Consider the following 25,883-nt stretch of genomic DNA (forward strand, 5'->3'; position numbering starts at 1 on the left):
GAGCTGTGCAGTCCAATATGGTAGCTGCTAGCCTCACATGGGGCAGCTGAGCACCTGAAATGTGCCACGTGCAACAGAAGCAGCTAAATCCAGTTAGATGAAATTCACAAGTCAGGTCCCCAATTGTACCTTAATTAGTCTTAAATTAAAATGCCATTTTTAAAATTAAATAAAATTTAAACATGAATACAGGACAACCTGACATTCAATTCAGTTACTGGACAATTTCTAATTATGTTTGGTATATTTAAATATGGGAATCTACTTTGTCACGTGTAAATTTTGTGAAGTGTAAATACAAATCAAGCATTTCAAATGAGTATTTAGCATCTGAATGGAGATTCCCTGTTAATGTACAATATACAGAATCTTGAACACTTAGTAAAATAAAAAGAATGTTAAAATTCTCAATTTTTAAACACAGATCACACATTGGCATAATATTCTGCATAATTTAAGTTAAATACAATGTATTAAAATGAGTTTTGTCTGTTTCCTTTTATCCCCTTTTAATGTGGCTACTAGGAAATTTAGAATTCCTATGTGGCTTGCTTTTCTATTGGACAGCACTGCTTTCGATGGCCCCAAAAGACTCCTCAGGAGTCTCCCGTTTCGAGGACTGGAGAAATTGCCTATGACTTCGGCAGGGCTCTCTACACTCACCTGTCTCTGTTTTTCGTAAGAAGATTTCGCTCGATGCCTTCCATCAGGTTTTCAAAACACAGATGCATAGCCTGCTGCTTCTCTGGTGGCTGACTGTTCACGATACTGTTCCTTAGGTCAGAAAAATACTGTGGGGCAAGGAGTGAGACAGGGTAAGGAGAGATGTGGCTTAGCCCTCCCTCTTCTGCAGGGTGGAAGGAATGTTCTCCAACAAGAAACATCTATCAAACAAGAATTATCTATCAAAATTGGGTACCTTTTTTTGATTTAAGCAAGTACTTGCCAGGTAATTTACCTTTATCTTACTTAAAAATCAAGAGTTTAAAATTTGTAAACACTCTTAAGGGTCATCTGATCCAGGTTCTTGATTTTATCTTTTAAGTAATCTTTATACCCAGTGTGGGGCTGGAACCCACAACCCTGAGATCAAGACCAACTGAGCCAGCCAGGTGACCCTGATCCAGGCTCTTTTATAGGAATCTCTAGACTTCCTTATGTTTGTTTGTGGTAGAGCTGAGCTAGAATTTATGCCACAGGTGGTCTGCTCAACAGGTATATTCCCTCCTGGTAACACTTCCTCAGCTTTTACCTATGTCTGAGTTGCTACACATGGTGACTTCTAATAGTTAAGTGATTATGTGCTCATCAAACCATGAACAAGAACATGCTCAGAAAATGGCTATTTTCCCTCAGCTTTACCATCATGGGGTGCTCCTATCATGTTTCTCACAGTGCCCTGGCAAATGATAGCCAAATGTGTGTCTGCCCATGCTTCTGGCTCTGGGCACCAGGGAGCTGGCTCTCTTACCTTTTCGTTAAGTAGTATCAAGCCAAGTAGAGGCCGAGACATAGACCACTGGTTCCTACAGTCTTCAAAGATGATGATGTTCAGCACCGTTGACAGCATCTGGAAATGCAGAATCTGAGGCAGTGACCTACTGTGTGGCTACCCAAGACAGAATTATAGATTCCAAACAGAAGAGTTTATCGGGTTGAAGTCCTCTTCTGTCTAGAGTAAACCAGGCAAATAGTTTATGAAGCTTTATAAAATCTTCTATTAATGATGTGAATTTTCTAAGGTATTTCCTTTCCTGCTTTTTAAACTGGTTTGAGAATTCCTTTAAAAATTGACCTTTCCAGTTCACCCTGCTTTTTGTGGGGAATGGGATGGGTCACACAATGATCATAGTAGGCAAAAGCACTTTGCATATAGTTCCCAGGTACTTGTCTGAAAGGAGATCGCTTTTTTTTTTTTAATGTTTGAGAGGGGGTGGGGATAGAGGATCCCAAGCAGGCTCAGCACTGACAGCAGGGAGCCCATTGAAGGACTCAAACTCACAAACTGTGAGATCATAACCTAAGTTGAAGTCAGAGGATTAACCAACTGAGCCACCTAGGTGCCCCAGAGACAGCTTTTATAACATTTTGGGGATGTGAATTATTTCACTGATTCTTTAAAGATCAATGCAGACAAAGGTGAGACTGGTTAAAATTAACTACTAACTAAAAGCTAAATAATTCCATTGATCCCATTTCCTTATCTATTTTTATCTGGTGTATTTTTGCAAATCTTATTTTTGAAAAGATGCTGCCTACAAATAAAACAATGGCAAACATATGGTTTGATCTCTGTGTGGTCAGTTATTTCCCTCTGTCCTGCACTCCTGTTCCCACTTTGCAAATGGAATTAAAGCTTTACAGCTGGGCACTGCTAACTTGTGCCCCGCTTACAGCAATGGGTGAGCACAGTCACTGCTGTAGGAGGACAGTCCAAGGCACAGGGGCTGGTGTGACACTCGGAAGAACAGCTCAGAACCTGATTTTTTCAGACTGTTTCTATCTGATGATTGCTCAGCAAACTCAAAATCCACTGCAATTTTAAGGTGTAAACTTCACTTCAGCAGCATCATCCTGGTGAGATGGGAGACTCTTCATTTCACTTGGCCTTTCCTGTCCCGCAGAGAGGGTCGTCCACTACAGGACACCCCACACTGCCTCCTAATGCTCATGTTCCTTACCTGCTGGATCATCTCTGGATGCTGCTGCATGATATGCAGAAAGCGGTCACTTTCCTGGTTCAGGGGTGTTGTCCTCTTCTTGGTGCTCCGTGACAGCTGCTTGAAGAGGTATGTCACAATGTGGTCCAGGCAGGAGCAGCAGCCTGTGCATACCATGGTGTCTGGAAGGAAGACGGGCAGGGGTGGATTAGAGCAGGGACATGCAGCTGCTGACGGTGACCCAGGCAAATACGGATTGCTCTTAGCTGAGATCCTGTAGAAGCAGAAGTACCCCAGCAGACTGGGAACTGTGCCCGGTTCAGTCAACGCCTTGTGCTGGGTGCTTCCTGTTAGCCTCTCACCCTTGTTGGACAGCAAGGCCCAATCCTAACTCTGAGAGTGTGTGTGGTGATAGATAGACAATATAAGTGATGATTATCGACATTTATTGACTCAATGTGGTATGGATGTAGGTCTTCTTCATTAAAAAATAACAAATAATTTAGTATAGCAAGTACTTCCACTGTGCCATATATTGTGCTAGTAAGGACCTCATAGGTATTGTATCTTATTTATCCTCTTGAGGATTCCCGGAGGTAGGTGATCCATTTTACAAATGAATAAACCAAAGTCTGGAGATCACACTGCTAATAACTGGACAGGCCGTGAAGAGATTCCAAGTGTGAGCCGTAAGCCTCTGCTCTGAGTCACGGGGTGTGGCAGAGCTTTGCACTGCCTAGCAACAGTCCAGGTCTGTCAGAGGCCCCGAGTTCTTGGTCTCTGAGGCATCCTGTGGGAGCTGCGGACTCGTCTGTGCATTTTACAAAAGGGACACTGCAGCAGAGCTTGCAGACAGTGCTCTGACCACGTGAGGCACAGGCCAGGGCACTGAGGCACGAACCCTTAAGAGAGTCAACCATTCTGTTTCTGTTTATACAGTGGGCTATTTTTAAGGAGCTATGAAACAGCCTTCCAAAGCAGGGTCGGATCCCTTCGCTAGACTGTCCTATATATGCCTCTGTGTGCTGCTGGAGGGAAATGCATATCAAAGGAGTGGCACAGAGGTATGTGGATGACTCACCATGTAGGCAATCCAAGTCATCCTATGTGCACTTGCAATATATGGTGATTATTCTGAAGTTGGCTTAATCTTCCCATTTACATTTTGCCAGCCTACTATCAAAAAAATGTATTTTCTTCTCTGAACACAAATACACCTATACACATCTACTAAGACTGCTTGAAGGTAGCCCAGGAACAAAAGGGTTGACAGGAACCAGAAGGAGTAGGGGGAAAAACTTGTGAAGCTGGCTGTGTGAGCACCTTCCACAGCCTCTACTGCCGCAGGTTAGAATCCAGACACCCGGATATGACGGGCACCTTCCTGCCCTCCCGCTCTGCCCCGCCCATCTCTGTCTCCAGCTCCACTGCCCCCTCCCCCTTCTCTACTGCACCAGTGTGCCCACCATCTGGATTTCCTGATTCTTTCTGGCCTGCAGATGCTAGTACTTGCTGGACTTGCTGCTAGGAAGCCTCCCCACTAACCTGATACTGCCCATTCAGCTTTTTTGGTTTATGCTTTGATATGAATGCTTTCAGCCAGGTCTTGTTTGACCCCCCACCTCCTCAAAACCAGTTTAGGTATTCTTCCTGGTGGCTCTCATAGCACTCAATCCTCACCCGACTATAGTGTGTAAGTAGGTGGGTGTAGTAAGTTGGCAGCTGCCTATGTGTCTGTTTCATCCACCAGATAAAAAGCCCCTAAAGGACAGGGGCTATGTGTTACTAATTACTGTATCCTTAGTGTGTAGCACAGTACTTGGTCCATAGGACAGGGTCAGTAAATATTTGCTGGATGAGAATGTACCCATGAATCATATACTCTGTGGTTATGATTCCCAAAGCAGTAAAGCTTTTGGATCCTGGGGCAAAATTCTCCCTTTCTGTTAAGTGGTAAAAACCAACCAACCCAGGCGCTCACCAAGTGCAGTAAGTCCTTCAGAAATGGAAGAAAGAATATACATGATGACATGAGGTTCCAGGCTTGCAATAAAGTTCATGTGGTCCTGGGTCAGGACTTCCAGTAGTGAATAGTAAGACTGGCTGAGCTTGGGGTAATCCTATGGGAGAAAAGGACAAAAATCAGCTCAGCACTGTGCACCTCCATATGCAGGGAGCAAGATCCTGAATAAAACTGCTCAGTTCCCTTCAGATGGGAAGACAAAAGAGCTAGCTAGAGCTAGCGTAAGCTCTCCACAGTCATATTCAATCACAGTGTTGGGAAAATAACAAACAAAAAAACCAAAAACCCCTAATAAAAACACCTGAACAAGATGAGGGGCTCGGATCTTGTCAACAAGGCTTAAGGCTTACCAGGAGGTCACTATGGGGAATAGAGAGGAGCAGCTTGATGAAGGTCTGTAGAGCATTGTCCAGGGCATCGTCTCCATAGAGACGGAAGACTCCAAAATTGACATAACTCCCACTGAGGGCAGCCTTCAGCATGGAGAAACAGATGGAGATGCCCTTGAGCTTCAGTGCATAGACCTGATCCTTTGGGACCTCTCCTAGTGTCAGGATCCGATTGCCTGAGTAGACAGACACATGGTAATGTGTATTTATTCAACCACATTATAACTGATAGTTTCTGTGACCAACTTAACCCTCTTACTCAAAGGCCTTCAGTGCCAGCTGGCACTGTAGTACTGTCCTGGCTATTGCCAGGGCTAGCCTGAGAACTACAATGCATACAGTGTGGTGACTGAGCTGGAATTCATTCCCAGGGTTAGTCTCCTCTGAAGCCCTTACCATACATTGTTATCATCTTGCTCGTTTCTCTGAAGAGTAAAATGCCATTGGGGGAAGAGACATCAAATTGGAGTCGCTGGGATCTGAGCAGAGAACACAGGAACAGAGAGTCAGAGGTATGTTGCTGGAAAACTGGGATACTTCAGGCTTGGGTGATTCTTTTTGCACTAAGATGTTCAGATTACCTATCCTAACATGGAATAGACAAGTTAAAGATATTTAACCTGTGACAGAGCTTAAATCTTGAAGACCAATAGCTAGACTCAAGTTCTGCTTCTCAAAGTGAAAACATTTAAAAGAAACAAAAGTGAGACAGCAGATGAAATTATTCTTGAAATTCTCCATTTTGATTATAGTTTCTACTACAGTCATTTCTTGGTAGTACTAACTCACAGCCCATCAGATACGAATCTACATTTACCTTTATAGCTTTGGTGGCAACTAAGGGAGGGTACAAGCATTGTTACCACTTTATAAAAGTAAAGATGCAAAGGGACTCCAAGTGCTGTAGGGGAAAGAAGCTGAGGTAAGCATTTTAAACAACTTGAGTTCTGGGGTGCCTGGGTGGCTCAAAAGTGGTTTTGGCCGAGGTCATGATCTCACAGTTTCATGGGTTCCAGCTGTGTCAGGCTCTGTGCTAGCATCTTCGGGCCTGCTTGGGATTCTTGCTCTTCCTCTCTCTGCCCCTCCCCAACTCCTGCTTTCTCAGATAAATAAAGTGGGAAAAAAATAAACAACTTGAGTTCTGAGTTCCTGACTGTTCTCCTGACCAGAGCACCTCTTCTTTGGTTTGTTCCACTTTTTAAATGAGCTTCTAGTTGGTCTTTTTAATAACTCTAGTTGGTTAAGGCCTCACACCCAGGATCCTCCTTGATTCTTCTTTCCTTTCCTCCCCACATTAGATCCATCAAGATCTAGCTCTACAGGGGCGCCTGGGTGGCTTAGTCGATTAAGCATCCGACTTTCGCTCAGGTCATGATCTCGTGGTTCGTGGGTTCAAGCCCCGCGTCGGGCTCTGTGATGACTGCCAGCTCAGAGCCTGGAGCCTGTTTCAGAGTCTGTCATTCCCTCTTTCTCTGACCCTCCCCTGCTCACGCTCTCTCTCTCTCCTAGAAATAAATAAAAAACATTAAAAAAAAAAAAAAAAAGATCTAGCTCTACAGTATGCCCTGAATCTATCCACTTCCTGTGTGGTCGTTCTGCGTGCACTCTTGTCCCCCCACAGTCCCATTCTTCAGGACAGAATGATACCTAATCTAAATAAGGTAAATGGAGATCATTTTAATCCCATGCGTAAAAGACTCCAGCAGTTTCCCATTGTAATGAGAATGCACGGTTTCTTTACTACTGCTGTCCTAAGTTGCTATACAACTGGGTCTCTGCCTGCCTGTTTGATGGCCTGTTTGACTCATTGTCTACTATGGCCTCCCCTCGTTCACCATGCTGCAGCAGCCAGTGGTATTTTTCTGTCTCAAGTTCCCGTGGGTTCATCCCATCTTAGAGCTTTGATAGTTGTTCTCACTGTTTAGAATGCTCTTTCCCTTTATTTTGCAGGGCTATCAGAATCTTTGTCATTCAGACCCCCAGCTTAAATATCACCTTCTCTGAGAGGCCTTCTCTGACCCTCCTCTCCTTCAATTCCCATTAATTTTTTTTTTCCATAGCACGCACCACTATTTGAAATGATTATCCATGCTTGTTTTACTGTCTTCTCCCCCAAATGTAAAATCTAAGAGGGGAGAGGTTTTGTCTAGCATCACAGCTAGAAAAGTGGCTGGCAAAGAATAGATGCTCTCAAATATCTATTTTGTAAATGAGGAACTCTTGATTATAAGCTTGATGGGAGGCTACAGCCACCCCCTCAGTAAGGTAGTTTTAAAAATTAATTATCTTAGGAGTGCCACAAAAGGCAGATACACAGACCTGAAATTCTAGTGAAGTCAAGGTGCTGGATTATTGTTTTCCTCCATCCCTAAATTCTTGGGGGGGATCTAAAATTTGGTATTTTGGAAGTCTCTCTTTCTTCTTAAGTAAATCTTACCAATTCAGCTGCAATCTGCCAAACAGATACCTCTATCTGCAAACAGGGCATTCTAATACACCCAGCACCTCTCAATTAGTCTCTCTGAAATGAGAACGTTGAGATGTGGTGGGCACAGCAGCATTCCCAAGTGTTAACTTATATGTGGGCGGCGAAATCACAATGCTGGTTACCAAATTCACTTCTTGTGAGAATCAGTATCTTGTGACTCTTCTCAAGGTGACTTACTTCCTGCAAGCAGCTGTGGCTTTGTGTGACTGGGGCACCCTTCTTTCCAAGCATACAAAAACTTACACACATGAACCTTTATAGATATTTTTTGCAAATTCTATTAGGAGTGAGTCTTACTATCTTCCACAATCTGCCAAAAACACTGATAAAGTAATTTCTCCCTAGAATTTTCTCAGGTAAAAGGGCAGCTGTGCCCTCTGAAAATGTCCTCTTGCTTACCTATTGTGAACTAACTCAGCCATGAGCTTGAGCACAGGTGTGGTACAGGCTGGATCATGGTACCACAGCTCAATTGCCCTCTGGAGAATTGGCATGTAGGATGGATATCTGTAAATGAAAAGCTAAGGAAAAAATCTGAATCCAGAAAGTTACAGATTTTAAAGTAATCTCTCCTCATTGGCCAAGCACAAACTGACAAGTTAAAGTTCTCTAATTTCCTGCCTCCTGCTTGCTAAACCTTGCAGTCTTTCTAACCAGACTATATTAAAACTTTCGAAGGCATCTAATAATGCGTTGTAATTTACATTATGACTTTCTTCTGAAGAGCATAATGTATTTCATATTGCTATTTATCCTCTTATCCCTTCATGACAAGGAAGCCTCTATTTCTGTTATATAACTATTGGAGAAACAGAGGCACTCAGATTTGAAATGATTTGTTCAAGGTTATGAATCTAAGAAGGTCAGACTTTCTAGTTCCTAGGAAAGCTCTTTTTTTTAGTAGATAGAAATGTCTCTTTTTTCTAAGTGTGGCAAAATTCACATGCAGCATCTCCACAGGCATTTTATATCTGGGACCCAGAAGAGAAAGTGGTGGGCAACGATCTCGTTTGTTTCCCCACCTCTCTGACAGGAGCAGGCAGCGCTATGCCATCACATCACTAGGGATGGCAGCTTACCAGACATAGGGCAGGCCTCTGGGGGCAACTCCTTGCCTTCACTGCCTCCCTAATCCTGCCCACCCCCTTCCCCCATAACTACACCGCCCATCCACCCTCCAGTTAAGGCTTGCATGGCACGTTCCTGGTCTGTATTAGGATACATCCACTCAAACAGCATCATGAAGCTGGTCTTGGCATTGAAGGCGAAAGCTATCCCTCTCAGGTCTCTTACTAGGCCAACCAGAGTTCGCTGTAGTAGAAGGCAAAAGCAGGTTAAAACAGAAGAAAAACCAAACCTATAACCTCTTGATGGGGATTTCACAAATGTGTAATCAAATTCTTCCACCATTCAATAAATACTCCTTCCCAGATATTCTGAACTGATCTCTTCCATACTAGAATGGACTCTTTTTTACGTGGAAAATTAGTTTTATAAGCTTGTTATCTACTAAGAAAAAGCAATGGTTCCTGATCCATCACAGCAAAAACAGAAGCTGATAAAGTTTTAAGACACTAATATGATAAGTTTTAAGTAAAAAGGAGAAGAGCAAAAAAGCTTGATTCAAGAAGAGTTAGAAAAAAAGAGAATAAAAAAGGCCAAAACGTCCACACAAGAAAAGGTGGAAGGACCACGTATTGTGAAGGTCTGGTACCACACCTAGTTACAAAGGCATCAGCGCTACAGATCAAATGCAGATCCTGCAGGGAGGAAGCAAAGGAGGACTCCCTTTGGAGTCCCTGGAAATAAGACTGACATGTCAAAACTTGGGAGGGTAAAGTACACTTTCACAGTAAAAGAGACCGAGGCCTAAGAGGCAGAAACAGTCTGTGCTAGGTGGCCTAGGGCCAGGATTAAGACTCATACTATCGGGACTCCGATTCCAATGCTCTGTTTCTCAGTAGGACTTTTACTGGTCCTGTGAGCCCTGAGCAGCAGTAAGACTGCTTTTGAAAGCTGATAATCATCAATGGGCTCAAGGACACGGGCACATTTGGGTGTCCTCACTCATTTGTCAAAAATGATTACTTCTGGGGCACTTGGGTGGCTTAAGCAGTTAAGCATCTGATTCTTGATTCTGGCTCAGGTCATGATCTCTCGGTTGGTGAGACTGAGCCCCATGGCGGGCTCTGCACTGACAGAGCCTGCTTTTAGGATTCTCTCTCCCTCTCCCACTGCCCCTCCTCCATGGTCTCTCTCTATAAATAAACAAAACAAAACTGACTGTACTTCTAACAGCTTGCTTTAAGCAGACAATTCTGTTCCTAAACTGATACCATAACCTATATTCAAGTCTAAGACACAGCCACTTGAAAAAACTTATTCCAGGGGCACCTGGGTTGCTTAGTCTGTTGAGTGTCCGACTTCGGCTTAGGTCATGATCTCAAGGTCTGGGAGTTCAAGCCCCACACTGGGATTGGTGCTGACAGCTCAGAGCCTTGGAGCCTGCTTCAGATTCTGTGTCTCCCTCTCTCTCTGCACCTCCCCTGCTCACACTCTGTCTCTCCCTCTCTCAAAATAATAAACACTAAAAAAATTAAAAACAAACAAAAAATTATTCCATGAGGTGTGACAAAGATGTGGAAAATGCTTGTTGTTCGTGGCCAAAACAGTTCTTTTCATTAATTTCACTAAAGTGATGGGGAAAAGGGTTGCTATTCACTGATATCCCTCAATTATCCTTGGTACTGGTTGGGACTCTAGCTCAAGTTACTGACATGCTCCACACTAACCTCAGCTCGGAAGGGTACCTATCTCAAAACACTGGTAGAAAGAGGGGAGAGAGTTGGACAAAGTGGTGTTGCCCTCTGACTTCCCTGATGGTTTGGAGACAGAAAACTAACAGGTTTTCTAGAGAGGATGACAGATTTTTCAGAATATTAGGTAAAGCCTGGCATTTGGAGGCAATACTCCTGGCTATTTGGTGACTATAATCCAGCCTCAGTGTCATTATGAACACTGCAAAAAAGTCCTACAAATATTAATAGCCTAGTGTCTTCTGGTTTGGTAGAGATCTATAGATATAGAGAGCAGGTATGTGTAAAGATGAGGAAAGCAAATCAATAAATGACAATTTTGAGAGCCAGAAATCAATAACTAAAGGTAATTTTAAAATTCTATATATGTGGAAATTCACAAACCCTTCTAAATGACTCCTGTCAAAGAAATCTTAATGGAAATTAGAAAATCCAAAGAACTGAATGAAAATGAAAATGTTACAAAGACTGTAGATTCTGGAGGCCTATTTCATGACAGTGTTAATATTCTTAATGCTATTCAACTATACACCTAAAAATGGTTAAGCTGATAAATTTTACATTATGTAAACCGACCTGTGGAATAATATGCCTAGATGGACAGTTATAGCTTTAAATGATTATATTAGGAAAGAAGGAAGGCTGAAAAGAAGTTAGAACAATCGAAAAATCCCAAGAAAAACATATGAAAATAAACATAAAGAGTAGAGTAGAACTGAATGAAATAGAAAACACAGATACAACAGACTTTTTTTTTTGGTGATGACTAATAAAGTTGACACATCTCTGGCAAGACTGATCTAGAAAAAAGAGAAAGCATGAATATGCAGTATTAAAACTGAAAAGGGGACACATAACTAAAGATACAACAGAGATCAAAAAGGCAATAGGAAAACATACAAAATAACTTTATGCTACTACATTTGAAAATGTAGACAAAAATCCTAAGTGTTATGTAAAAACACACTTTAACATAAAAATAAAAGACTTTATAAATGTCTACTGGTTTGTCGAATTCAAAATCCCAGGAGCCCAAGAGATTAAATACAAAGCAAAAACAGTGGGAAATGTATGGATGAGCACTATATTCTGCAGTGCTTAGCTAATCTAGTTTCTGTCAGGGGCTGCCCGAAAGCAGAAGCTGGTCAATCAGCGGGTGAAAGACTCACCTTTGCCTCCTGCTCGTTGAAACTATTAGTGCTAAACATCTGGGCCACAGCCTCAAATGCAGCTGTGAGTGGCAGCATGAACTGCTCATACTGATCTTCATCCTCTCCTGTAAGGTAAACAACCCAGGGTGTGACTCCAATACAAAAAACTCAATGCTGTGCATGCAAGGAAAATAAGATGGTATGAAAGATGAGTAGACTCGAGGATAATTCAAGGGGACCCCTTTATCATCCCCACAGGTATGGGTAGTAATTTCAGAATAAAATATATAGAGAGAATTTTTAAATTAGAAAATGGCTGGAAATCATCCAGTCCAGGGATGTCCACATTGTTTCTGACACTGAGCCACAATACCAGAGATTCCTGTGTGTATGAGGTACTGTTTTTATTTACTTCTCCTTAAGTGACAGCTACAGTCAGCTGAGAAAGGACCGAGTCTGGTGTATGAGAACCTGATGAGACTTGTACTGGAATCAGGTGCCTGTGGAGGCTCTCTTCACACTTTTCTCTTTTCATTAATCTTCCATAAACCTGGAAGATTCTATAATGTTATTTAGTAGGATTAAACTTAAATAGCTCAGAATGAGGAAGATAGTGCTGCGTTTTCAGTCATTAGTTGACCCCAAAGTGTTAATATCACACAGCAGCTACAAAGGCTCTTAAGCTCTGTGGGTTCACATGCGCTAGTGAACGGGGGCATGAAAAGTGTGTTGACAGTCTTGGGTGCGTTGCACCTTCATGTGGGTTGGAGGGCCATCTGGCCAACAACATGAATCCAGGACTCAATTCTCTTAACTTTCAGAGGAGAACTATGAAATAGGTTTTAAAAACACTGCACATCAGATGGAAACTTCTGGCACATATTGTTCTTCTCTTCCAGTTACAGGGACCATTCTAGTATGATCTGTCCTTGGTGAAATCAGACTGTTATTTCAGATAGTTTTGTTACTGATGAAACAACAGGAAAGACCTCCCCCACATCTAGTTTTCCATGCTCTAGTAAGAATTTAGAACAAGGCCAGACTACTGTGCAAGCCTCTAGGATTTATTGCAGTACCTAAATCCACCATGAGGAGACGCCCAAGTGCTGTGTAGAACGTAGTCCGACACCGCATGTCTGTCAGATTGGACTGATTGTTAATACCCAGAAATGAAAAGTGCTCGCTCTATTGAAAAAAAGAAAACAAGTTAAAAAGATAAAGACATGGGTCACAGGCGGAAGGCAAGCCAGGAATTTCAGAATTACTGAGCCTTTTCAAGCTAATGGCGCCACATCATCATTCCTTAAGGGTATGAGTGGGATTAAAAAAATTTTTGGTGACTGTTGTTATCTACAACTAATTTATCTTTGTATGAATAATAGTAGGCAGCTTCACCATAACTCAGATCATTTGAATTCCGAAGAGCAGCTCAGATGACAGCAAGTGTGATCTGGCAGTGTGTAGGGAGTCAGGGAGCAGCCTCTGGCTGGGCGGGCACTTATGGAACTCAATTGAAACATCCCCCTTATATGGCTAAGGAAGTGTGTGTGGCTGGCTGGAGAGGAGAACCAGGAAGAGGTGCTGAATCACTCACCGTGTGATTGTTCAGCATGAACTGTACCGCACTAAGCTTCACTAGCTTCCTTACACTACTGTATGTGAAGACAAAGAAAGAAGGTCAAGGAAAGTGTGTGCAAATGAAGAATCTTTAATGCAGAATGCAACTTTCTAGGATAAAGTAGCTTCTTTCTCGACTATGAATTCCACACCCAGATTATTTTATTTTCCTTAAGCACCTGAATATAACACCTGTCAAATGGGGGAAAAATGTGTTCTCTTCTAAGCAGTATTTAACTGATCAATGACAGAATATCCAAACCAAACTTCTATCTGTAAGAAAAGAGATAAAACCCAGCAGTTTCCCCCCAAGAATCATGAATATCCTAGGGCAGCTTTTCTCACTGGGGCTTCTAAGAGTAAATTAAGGCCTAAATCCCTGCCCAAGGCATCCATGGGGTGTGGTGAATTAGGTTCTCTCTTATGCATTTAGAATGGCACTAGTTATGTACAATCTTAAAAGTCACTAATTTTTATAGGGTTTAGTCTCTTGTAGACCCCTGACTGTGGAAGCCTGCCTCAAGAGTGATTCAAACTTTACTGCAGACTTGGTCCAGGCCAAGAGGGAATACAGCCACTAATTTTACTGCAGGGCCTGGAATCAGGCTGCTTCTGCCAAAAGGCTGACAATCAAGATGGACTCTGTCATCACTGGGGATGTAAAAATCTTGGCCATAAAGGGTATACTGATCAGACAGATCTGCTTGGTATTTCTGGATCTTAGAGATAACTAGGGATAAATCTGTAGAAACTATTAGCTTGTGGGGTGGCTCCTATTTGGAGTCTGGAATTCTCCCTGGATTCTGTGAGGGTACTGCCTTTGGCTCCTAGGAGACTGGAGGATACTTGAGCACACATAAAGCGAAATTAAAGTGGAAACAGCAGGACGCCATGATTTCTAAGACTGTGGCAAGGCACAGTTCCCGCAGTGCACAGAAACCAGCTGAGAAAAGGATATCCAATGGAGAGATCATTGAGAAGCTGTAGTGTCTTGGAAGTGATTGGTTCACAGCGACCCCAGTACTTCAGGTTGGTGATGCTGGAGGACAAAAAGAAAAAAAAAAGCAGGAGATACTTTTGATTTGCCTGGTTTCCTTGAGAGTTGGGAGAAGAAGAAAATCATCCATCAAGAGTCACCACACATCTGCATCACCAATTCACAGACATCACAACCACAAAAAATGGGTATAAAATCTCCGTACTTACATTTGGTTGACTAGAAAAATTATCCTTCAGATAATCTTCACTACTTGGTTCCAAAGCTACACTGGCCCATACCCAGGCCCTTGGAATTCTGGGGCACTCCAGGGCTGATTTCTGCAGCAAGGGTAAGAGATTTCTGCGGCAGTGATAACATGCAGACGTATGCAATTCTGCACCTGCGCCATCCACTGTCAGCTGCAGAATTCTAGTAGCCCTTGCTTCCGGGTTCTTGGCTGGCAGAGTCCTTTAGACCCCCTTTGCTTTTTGCATCTTAAATTATTAACCAGCTCATGGATATGAGTGTTTAGGATTGGGATGGCTGGAAGGGGCAAAATGTCACTTTGCACACAGCCCTGGGTAAAATATTTGGCTCCTAGTTGTGTGCTTTTAGATACTGAGCTCCTAAAAAGGGGAAAATGTAAACAAAGGGGGCATAACTTAAAAAAAAAAAAAAAAAGAAAAGAAAAGAAAACAAACAAAAGAAGGGCCAATTAGGAGCTCCAACTTTGAAGACAGTTCAAATAGCACTAGATTTTGCAGATTCAAGACTCTCCAAGAGTGTGATGGTTCTTGAGAGGAATAAGCCTGTTTTAAAGTGGGGCTCTCCTCCTGAGGGGGCACACCTAGTGGAAATCAGCACCAGAAAACAAATGCCCACTCTGGGCATCTCTGGCTGCAGGGTGATTGGGTGAGAGGCTGAGCACCTCTGGGGAGGGAGGTCCATTTTGCTAATGCCATGACAGGGTTTCACCAGTGATTCCAGAGGCTAAAGAGGAGATTCCACATGAACAAAATTAAATCCTTGCCTGTACAAGCCTGGAATGCTCTGGGGCCGGGCCATATCTCTAAGCACAGCTTGTCACACACTCAAATGCACAATTTTCTGACGCAAACGATCAATGCTGGAATACCAAGGCACTGGCAGCATAATGCCAAGATCACATTTTACAGTTGCAAGGGACTCTTGCTGATGGCAAGCCAAACACTTACATTTTTCCTATGAAGACGCTTAGGACCATGGTCTCATCATTCAAGCCCAGAACTTCTGAGAGTCGGCGGTACAGCTGGTGTTGTGTTAAGGGAAGAAAAAGTAATCAGAAAATATGGATTGGAAAAATCATATCCCAGTACTGTTTTTGTCCTTATTGGGGGATAAGATGTGGGAAGAAAATGGACAAAACTGTAGGGGAAGTCTTTGTTGAAGGGATTAAACTAGTTTCTAAGTATTACTTGACACTGGATAGATGCTGAACTATTGATAGTCCCCTTCAACCCTGAGATTACAAAGACTGTCAAACCTTTTGCTGTTCTCAATATCAATTCACAGAAACTGAGAATTGCCAATGTTAAGACCAACAGATTTAAAAAAAAAAAAAAAAATTTTTTTTAATGTTTATTTATTTCTAGGAGAGAGAGAGAGACAGCATGAGCAGGGGAGGGTCAGAGAGAGAGGGAGTGACAGACTGAAACAGGCTCCAGGCTCTGAGCTGGCAGTCAGCACAGAGCCCGATGCGGGCTCGAACCCACAAACGGCGAGATCATGACCTAAGCGAAAGTCAGACGCTTAACCGACTAAGCCACCCAGGCGTCCCAAGACCAACAGATGTTTTGACTGGCCATTTGTTAACCATATGGAGCATTAAAGAGATGGACCCAATTCTTTGATGAGTCTCTCAAAATTCTACAGATAAAGAAGAGACATCTGAACTAGCCTGATACTAAAACCTGTATCTGAATTGTTATCGCACGTTTCTCAGTCAGCAATTCTGCAAGCCCAAGTAAGAACAAAGTAGAGCCAATTGAGAGTCTGTTACCTTAGAGGATTTTTGCACCTGGTCCCCAATGTAGATCTTACGAAACTGTTCAAAAAAGCTCAGCATGGCCAATTCTAGCTTCTCGTTACCCGCCTGAGCCAAGCGAGAATCTGTCAGGTTCATCAGCTGGAGCACCCTAGAGGAAGAAGAGTAATGATTCTCTCAACAGCAGGATATCCTGGTCACTTTAGAAAATCCAACCTACCCTCCAGTGGTCATATGTGTCTCCTCTCCTTACCCATCCTATCGAAAAGGCATTCTCTGCAGGCTCTATGCTCTGCTGAGAGAACAAAATTCTCCATTTCTGCCCCCACAGGAACCACAGCTGGAGAATGAATATGAATGACTGGTTAGATGGTTAAAACTTTTAGTCCACTCAGACTGCAGACTGAGTCAGAAGTCACAATTTGCTTAAAAATAGTGAGGAAAAAAAACCCCCACTGGTATTGATGTAATGGTCTTTCTTGAAACTTCTGTGAGATCTTGAGTAAAGCAATTTATCTTCTGAGTCCCAGTTCCTCACCCATAAAATGAGGGAGACTGGACTAAGCCCAAGGTTCTCAATCATTTTTCCCACAGGGCCATGAAGGGAGTGGATCCATGAAGGACAATGTCCACAGGTGGGTAGGAGCTCTAGGGACCAAGAGCACATACATCACTGTGACCTCATCCCTGTGCTACCTGTGACTCCATCTCTTTTCTCTGAGCCTTCCCCTCACCCCAAAAGAAAGCACACTGGAATGCAGTGTGTAAATACTGAATGAATATCATTACAAGCAAGTCATCTAACATTCTGAGGACATGAGAACAGATAACTATTTTTGACACATAAGTCAATTAGACTCAGGCGTGATGCTGTAACACTCAGTGTGAGAACCAGTGTATAGGACGCTGTTTTCTAGTTATTTTATGGCATATACACACAGTTATAACACCAGGCTGCCGAGTCAGAAAGCTTATTAGCTTTCATCCTTATCAAATCTTTGCTCAGCTCTTCAAAAAATGCCAGTGTGATATGTCATGGAGACTTTTGTCAGGATTAAGGCACCTAAGGGCATATGGGCATCTGATAAGACACAAATAGGGATTTTCAGAATAGGAATTACGGACTGAAGTGTCTGGGAACCAATATATTCTAAGGCATCTTGTTAAAATGTGTTTATTTCTAAGGAGAGCATCTCAAAGTTTAGAAACCTTCAGGGTGGCAGTTCCCCAAGGTTGCACAATACTGAAACATGACCTGCCCTTCCACTTGCATTTCTGACAGGAGGGTGCACTGGGGTGTCCAGTGGCTACCAGATGTGTGACATCATGACAGACTGGACGCGGACACACATCTGAATATCCAGCTGACTTCTGGGCCACACATTAAAACAAAGACATTTCTCATTAATTTTTTTGAAAAATATTTAAAAAAACATTATTTTTGCTAACATGTAATGGGCTTATTGTTATTTTTAAATGAATAAATTTAAACTTTCTCAGTTTTACTTATTTTTATTTTTTTAAAAAAGATTTTAAGTAATCTCTACACCCAATATGGGGCTCAAACTCATAACCCTGAAATCAAGAGTTACATGCTTTACTCACGGAGTCAACCAGGCACCCCAGTTTTACTTTTTAATATGATAAATATCAATAGTTCTTATTTTCTTTTTTAAGTTTTATTTTATTTTGAGAGAGCAGAGACAGTATGAGCAGGGGAGGGGCAGAGAGAGGAGAGAGAGAATCTCAAGCAGGCTCTGCATCGCCAGCACGGAGCATGATGTGGGGCTCAAACTCACGAAACTGCGAGACCATGACCTGAGCCGAAACCAAGAGTTGGAGGCTTAACTGGCTGAGCCACCCAGGTGCCCTTTTAATAGCTATACCTTCTGAACAAAAGATCTTTGAGACTCTCCATACTACTTAATTTATTTATCTTTAAAGTTTATTGAGAGAGAGAGAGAGAGAAAGAATCCTAAGTAGGCTCCATGCTCTGCAGAGCCTGATGCGGGGCTCGATCTCATGACTGTGAGATCATGACCTGAGCGGAAATCAGGAGTTGGATGCTCAACTGATTAAAACACACAGGGGCCCTGAGATACTCAAAACTTTTTAAGAGGGTGAACGGTCTTGGTGAAAAGGTTTGAGAAGCTTTGCAGTGGAGTACTAAAATATCCTGCCTTTTTATTTGTGTTAGGTGAAATTTTAGAAATCATTAAATGTTCATTTATAGGTTTTTTCAAAACGGTAAGAATCACAGGTACAAAGTAACTTGAAATCCTCTAGGTGGAAAAGTGTATGTCAAGAGATTTGAAAGGCTGCAGAAACTCTGCAATTCCATATCTGGGAATATTTGAAGAACCCCTGTTTCCTATTAGTCTTACTCTGCTATTGCAAAGGTAGTTCACATTTCATTAACTCTGAGATACCATCCTTAAAACTAAAAGCTACTCCCTACTCTCATTTTCCTAATTCTGTATCCATCATTTCCTTGCTGAATTACTGCAGATGTTTTCTCACTAAGGGTTGTAAGGTAGAATTTCTGCTATATTCATAAAATGTCTGCAGTTGGACCTGTCCTTCACTTTCGTGGGCAATCCGTTTTGTGAGATTACACTCCATAAATGGGCAGGAAAGCACTAACAGAAGCAGGCCAAGCTCCTGTGGTCTGAGAACACCAAGAGGAGGGTGACAGTCACAGGAGTGAAGTGGAAAGCCTCTGTGAGACCACTTACCGACAGACAAGCTCGCCATCCATAGCATCCTGCTCATCAGTGCTGGCAAACGAAACCCGGCCACCAATCACTGCGCCAATGATGTAAACCAGCCATGTCAGCCTTCCTGCAACAGGAAGAAGACCTATTAGCGTCTGCTCCAATGGTTATTTCATTGAAGAAATTTCCTCATGGTGAGGTTCGTTTCTTATTAAGGGCTGCTGTAATCTTAAGAACGCTATGGTAAGGCATAATGCCTAACTTTTCCTACAGGAGTGATTTGCTATCACTCCACTCTGCTAAGGGTGATGCCAAGGGGGAAATTCATTAGATAATGGACATTCTCCTATCAGACTATGTCATTATGTTTAGACTCTAGTACTTTCTTAAACACATCCATGTAGACAAGATTTCAGTTACTCTTCCCTAGTCCCTTCCCCCCCTCCCCGTGGCATTTATTTATGATAGCCTTTCGTGCAGATGCAGGTAACTGATGATGGAAGAGTCCTTTTGGGGTGAAGGCAGGAAAGAGAGGTGGCAATGAGGGGCCCCTGGGTGACTTAGTTGGCTGAGCATCTGACTCTTGATTCCGGCTCAGGTCGAAATCGTGAGTTGGGAGCCCTGCGCAGAGCCCCAGGTTAGGTTCTGTGCTGATAGTGGGGAGCCTGCTTGGGATTCTGTTTCCCCCTCTCTGTCTCTCCTTGACTTGTGCTGTCTCAAAAATAAATAAACATTAAAAAAAAGAGAGAGAGAAAGAGGTGGCAATGAGTGAAGTGGTACTGGCAGCACCGCCTTATATAGGCCACATCTGCCACCCACTCACCCTCCTGCACGGCGATGTCCATGGGGCTTGCACTGGCGCTCTGCAGCAGCTCCTGATAGGACTGGGCAGACTGGTCGAACAACTGCACAAGGAGTGCGCACGTCTTCTCGTACTCACAACGCCCAATCGTGGACAGCTGGTCCAGCTGCTGCTGCACCAGGCCTGTGTCCTCCAGAGGGTCTTCCAGTCCATCCCTGCTCCCAAGGGGGGAAGAAGGTGGCTCTCTTAAAATATGCCATTGGTTTCCTTACCATGACAGCTCTCGTTCTTCTGCATTTACCCATCACTTCCACCAGTAGAGGCCCACATCCCAACACTCCCTTTTATACGGAAGGAATGTATATATATAAAGTGGTAATATGGGTGTCTTTACCCTAGCATGTGTCTTCTTTAGATAGATTCGATGTGTTGGTGTACAGCGTTTTGCTCTGAACTCTTGCTCCCCTAACATTCATCTGCTTCGATCTGCTCAGTCCTATGCTTCTCACCCCAGGAGCTCCTAGTCCCTTAGTCTTTTGCTGCTTCTCAACTGTAATAACTTTTGGGACTACAAATATCCTGTCCTCGTGTGAGGCGTCTGTGGCCAGTGTGCTTTGGAACTCAGAAATGTTCAGAGTGTAATGAGGCAATATGATGCTTCTACCATATAATATGAACCCTCAATGGACCCTCTGGTGTATCAAAAAAAAAAAAAAACATTCCTGTAGCAAAATGTATAAATACTATGAACAGTCACACAAAACATAAGTTTAAAAAGAAACTATAAATGAACCCATAACAGCACATGTCAAGTTTTGCCACCAAATGCATTTTGATTCCAAACTAATAAGAAAATTTACTTTCTAGATCTTGGATTTCAGAATTGCAGATGAGGCACTGTGGATCTACAGCAGGTATCTACTCCTCCTAGATTCATAAACCTTGTCATACCACGAGCTCTTCGTGTACTGCTACATTGTAGTGTGACACCCCAGCAGCTGCAGCACTGCCCCCATTACAGCTAGAGTTCACAGCTGTGTGTGTACCATAGCCCACACACTGGGCCAGGACACAGCAGTGTAATACTTCGAACAACCTTGCCCAAGAGCACACAGCTATTAACTGGCTACCCGGGCCCAGGGCCTGAACGTCTGCATGTCTAACCACTCCTCAACACTGCCTAGCTGAAACCAGCTGAATCCTCAGGAAAAGAAACTATGTTGCTAAGAGAATGATGCTTTCAGGGCACCTGAGGGTTCAGTCAGTTAAGTGTCTGACTTGATTTCAGCTCTGGTCATGATCTCATGATTCATGGGGCTCTGCACTGAAAGTGCGGAGCCTGCTTGGGATTCTGTCTCCCCCTCTCTTTCTCTCTGTCCCTCTCCTGCTTGTGTTCTCTCTCAAAATAAATAAAAACAAACAAAAAGCAGAACGATGCTTTCCAGCAGGCTTCACAAATACTTGGATTTTGAAATGATTCAAGTCATTAACAGTTGACACTATCACTCAAGACAATTAAATGCACTTGACTGAGCCAATTAAGATCTGATTTTAAAAAAAGCTCAGACCTTCAGAATCCAAGTAAATTCCCCTGAAAAACAGCCAAAAAAAAAATTATACAAGAAAGGTCCCTAAACAAGGAATACGTTCACTTTATATAGGTTATTTTTGGAAGGGTCTAACATTTCTTTAGCTATAGATTTCTGGTCTAGTTAACAGTCAAGGCAGATAGAAACCACGTGTTTCTACAACGCAATCGGCTATCCGCTGCCTAAGATCCTCTTCTAGTAAGCTCTGAATTGTGTCATCTTATTTATCCACTTATTTCTTCAGGAAATTAAAGCACCTATAGCTTACACATAATTCTCATCATCTTAGCTTATAAATGTTCCTCTCATGTTTAAAGGAAATCAGTGGCAAGGACAAACAGTATACTGATATACCTAGTCGTCAAAGACATTACGAAGGGTGGCAAAAAAGGGGGACATAATAAGGATGTAAAGGAAAGACTATTCTTGCAGATGTTATGCTCTTACCTACTTTTCTGCTGATGTGAAAAAACGGCCATTAACAGCATTAGTTCCAATGAGACTCATGTCAAGTATGCTTTTGTCAAGTGGGTGTCTTATTTCTGGCAAGTCTGACACCAGGCGCCTGGTGGGAGAATGCCGAACCCTGTCTCAGGTTCCTTACCTCAGTATGATGTGCACAGACTCCAAACGGGATGTGATGTAGGCTTTGGTGACCTCGGGGGTGTACGTTTCCAGCATGTGGGGCTCTGTGGCTTTCACGTATGGCACTGAGGCTGCCAACCGCTGCCACAGGCTCAGGAGATAGTGCACGCTGTTCGGGGCAAATTCCCAGTGCTAAGGAAAACCACAAGAGTAGGAAGTCTATTTCTCATATCTGTACACAATACACTAGTCCCATGCCACTTGACACAAAGGATAAAGGCTTGGGAAAAAAAAAAAAAGAGGACAGATTTTTATGAGCTTTGTTTTGGGCATGACAACTCATCTAATGTACTTATTAGTATTTCAGAGATTAAGCATCTAATAAAAAGAGCTGTTCTATCCTGGCTGTGTAAACCTTCCCACACGGAAAGCCATGTGTAAGTGGTTCTCAAACTTCAGTATCCATGAGGATCACCTGGAGAACCTGTTAGACACAGAGACACTCAGGCTCCACCCTGGACTTACTCAAGCAGAAACTATGGCGGTAAGACATAAGCACCTGCATTTTTCATCAAATGCCCAGAGGATTTTGAATCAAGCCATAAAGTTTGGGAACCACTGCCCTATATTACATGACTAAGAAAAAGAGGTCACTAACTCTTTAACTCTTCTGTCTAGCTCCCTGTTCCAATCTTGCCTTTTTCAGAGTGATAATCTAAATATTACCCCTGTAGTTCCTACAAGTTCCTCTAACCAAATACTTGCACTTTTGTAATGCAAATGAGCAGGCCACAATAACTGTTCTGCAGGACTGCCCTATACTTCTACTCACTTTGTCCTGAGGGAAAAAAGGGAATATAGGCACACCCACAGGTTTGGTTCCAGACCATGGCAATAGTGAGTCAAATGAACTTTTTGTTTCCCACTGCACGTAAGAAAGTTATGTTTACACTATACCGTAGTATGTTAAGTGTGCAATAGCATTATGTCTAAAAAGACAATGTACATATCTTAATTAAAAAATGCTTTATTGCTAAAAATGCCAACCATCACCTGAGATTTCAGGGAGCTGTAATCGCTGATCACAAATCACCATAATACACATGAGAAAGTATGAAATATTGGGAGAATTACCAAAATGTGACACAGAGACATGAAGTGAACAAATGGTGCTGGAAAAATGGCACAGACAGAAGACTTGCTCGACGCAGGGGTGCCATAAATGTTCACTTTGTCAGAAATACAGTATTTGTGAGGCGCAATAAAGTGAAGTGCAAGAAAACGAGGTCTGCCTGTATTCTTATAAGTTTAAAACCAATGAGCCAGAGAAGAGGTTCCTATGTGTAGGAAAGAGAAAGACAAGCAATCAAAGACAAACCTGTAGGCTGGTCACTGTGAAGTTAGCTATCAATCGGATGACCTCAGGGTAGTTTTCCACCTTTACTAATTCTCCCAGTTGATAGTTACTCTTCAATCGGGCCAGTAGTCTGCAAAACTCATGGTAATTGTTTGGGTCTGATAAACTCTGGTGACAGCACAGAAGGAAAATGAAATGTAAAATGTGATTCACTGTACTTCTAGAATGACATTTGGGATGGCATGAGGGGAGGGGAGAATCTACTTTAACTTCTGAGCTACACGTCCTTCCTCCCTTAGAATGACATGGGGTGTCTGGGTGGTACACTTGGTTAAGCATCTGACATTGGCTCAGGTCATGATCTCGCTGAGTTTGAGCCCCATGTCATGGTTTTCTGCTGATAGCTCAGAGCCTGGAGCCTGCTTCGGATTCTGTGTCTCCCTCTCTCTCTGCCCCTCCCCAACTTGTGCTCTGTCTCTCAAAAATGAATAAATGTTAAAAAACAATTAATAAAAAAGAATGACACATCTGTAGTATGTTTAAAAACAATTTTTTAGAGTTGTTTTTAAAAAGCGATGCTCGCATCTATTATTTCACGTATTCATAAAAACCATCCTGTGAGATGAAATTTCTAGTATCAATTAAGAGTCTGAAATGGAAGCCCAGAAGGATCACATTACTTGCCTAAAGTAGCTGATCAAATAGCACAAAAGGCGCACAACCTAAGGTGTGACAAGTCTGTTTTGCTTACCACTGACCAAAGATCATGAAATTTGCATTTTCACATCTGTCAGATTTATAAGACCACTTCAGTGGCAAAGTTAAATAAATGTTTAGTTTATTTACATTATATCATTGCTGTTATAATAAATTTATTCATTCCTATATTAGTATGCTTATATATTTTACTTCATACTTAAACACTTTGGATTTGTTTGCATATTAGATGAATATGTTTTCTTATATACGTCTTCCTCTTAGCATATTTTGTTCTGTTCATGACCACATTCCTGACACATAGTAGGTGCTCTCTGTAGTTCTTGAATGAATACATGCATTTTAACAGTCTTCAATAAATGGTGCTGGGAAAACTGAACAGCTACATGCAAAAAAAATGAAACTAGACCACTCTTTTATATCATACACAAGAATAAACTCAAAATGGACTATAGACATAAATGTGAAATCTGAAGCCATTATACTCCTAAAAGGAAATGCAGGCAGTCATCTTCTTGACATTGACTACAGCAACATTTCTTTAGATATGTGTCCTCAGGCAAGGGAAACAAAAGTAAAAGTAAAGTACTGGGACTATACCAAAATAAAATGGTTCTGCACAGTGAAGGAAACCGTCAACAAAATGAAAAGACAACCCACTGAATGGGAGAAGATACTGCAAATGATATATCCAATAAGGAGTTAATATCCAAAATATACATAATGAACTCATACAAGTCAACACCAAAACCAACCTGATTAGAAAATGGGCAGAGGATCTGAATAGACATTTTTCAGAAGAAGACATATAGATGTCCAACAGACACACGAAAAGATGCTCAACATCACTGATCATCAAAACCACAATGAGATACTACCACTTTACACTTGTCAGAATAGTTAATTAAAAAAAAGACAAGAAATACTGGGGCATGTGGCTGGCTAATGACTATTAGAGCATGTTACTCTTGATCTCAGAGTCCTGAGTTTGAACCCCACTATGGGTGTAGAGGTTACTTTAAACAAACCAAAAAAACTTGACCCAAAAAGACAAAAAAGAACAAATAGTGGTGAAGATATGGAGAAAAAAGAACTCCCATGCACTGTTGGGAGGAATGTAAATAGATGCAGTCACTATGAAAAACAGTATAGAGGTTCCTCAAAAAATTAAAAATAGAAATGCCATATGATATAGTAATTCCACTACTGCGTATTTACCCGAAGAAAACAAAAACACTAACCTGAAAAGATATATGCATCCCTATGTGTACTGCAGCATATACAATACAATCACCAAGATATCTGGAGCAACATCAGTGTCCACTGATAGATGAATGGATAAAGAAAAAGTGGTGTGTGCATGCGTGCGTGTGTGTGTGTGTGTGTGTGTGTGTGTGTAGACAGAGGCAGACAAAGAAAGACAAATACCATAGGATTTCATTTATATGTGGAATCAAAAAAACAAAACAAATGGACAAATAAGGCAGAGACATACCTATAGAAAACAAACTGACGGTTGCCAGAAGGGTTTGTGGGATGACCAAAAATGGGTGACAGCTGAGTGGGAATACAGACTTGTAGTTACGGAGTAAGGCACAGGGATAAAAGGTACAGTGCAGGGAACAGAATCAACGGTACTGCAGTAGTGCTGTGTGGGGACAGATGGCAGCCAGACTGGAGGTAAGAATATCACAGCGTACAGAGTTGTTTCATCATGTTGTACATCTGAAGCTAACGTAACATTCTGAGACAACTTAAAAAAAATTTTTTTTTAAATACAGGGACAGAACTAAGTATATTTAAAAATGAAATGCTTGTATGGTATTTCCTCATGTAGAGAAGTGGTACTTTAAGAAAAGAAGGTGTTGGCTGAATCTCTGGGACCGAAAAAGACAAAAAGGGCGATCGAGTTACAGAATGTATATATTAGAAAAGACACTTTACCTCTCTTCCCACCTAGAAGCAGCCCTATA

At 42.1% G+C, this 25,883-nt stretch overlaps 1 protein-coding gene across 2 annotated transcripts in view; it reads right to left on the reverse strand.

Annotated features, from left to right (window-relative positions):
* The window catches only part of XPO7 (exportin 7), a 40,118-nt gene that overhangs the window by 1,920 nt on the left and 12,315 nt on the right, over positions 1-25,883 (reverse strand). For both annotated transcript variants that reach the window (XM_039243768.1, XM_039243767.1), the window contains exons 10-27: positions 23,215-23,361; positions 21,856-22,028; positions 19,684-19,877; positions 18,882-18,987; positions 16,162-16,297; positions 15,338-15,411; positions 14,103-14,183; positions 13,122-13,185; positions 12,604-12,712; positions 11,546-11,652; positions 8,783-8,871; positions 7,960-8,067; positions 5,469-5,551; positions 5,034-5,248; positions 4,642-4,780; positions 2,682-2,842; positions 1,472-1,570; positions 664-791 (exon numbers count right to left, since the gene is read on the reverse strand). In XM_039243768.1, the coding sequence (XP_039099699.1) occupies positions 664-791; positions 1,472-1,570; positions 2,682-2,842; positions 4,642-4,780; positions 5,034-5,248; positions 5,469-5,551; positions 7,960-8,067; positions 8,783-8,871; positions 11,546-11,652; positions 12,604-12,712; positions 13,122-13,185; positions 14,103-14,183; positions 15,338-15,411; positions 16,162-16,297; positions 18,882-18,987; positions 19,684-19,877; positions 21,856-22,028; positions 23,215-23,361 (2,213 nt within the window). The remainder of the gene's footprint in view (positions 1-663; positions 792-1,471; positions 1,571-2,681; positions 2,843-4,641; positions 4,781-5,033; positions 5,249-5,468; positions 5,552-7,959; positions 8,068-8,782; positions 8,872-11,545; positions 11,653-12,603; positions 12,713-13,121; positions 13,186-14,102; positions 14,184-15,337; positions 15,412-16,161; positions 16,298-18,881; positions 18,988-19,683; positions 19,878-21,855; positions 22,029-23,214; positions 23,362-25,883) is intronic.

The sequence above is a fragment of the Hyaena hyaena genome, unplaced genomic scaffold (genome assembly GCF_003009895.1).
Source record: "Hyaena hyaena isolate Hyena2069 unplaced genomic scaffold, ASM300989v1 scaffold_230, whole genome shotgun sequence".
In the NCBI taxonomy this organism is placed as follows: Eukaryota; Metazoa; Chordata; class Mammalia; order Carnivora; family Hyaenidae; genus Hyaena; species Hyaena hyaena.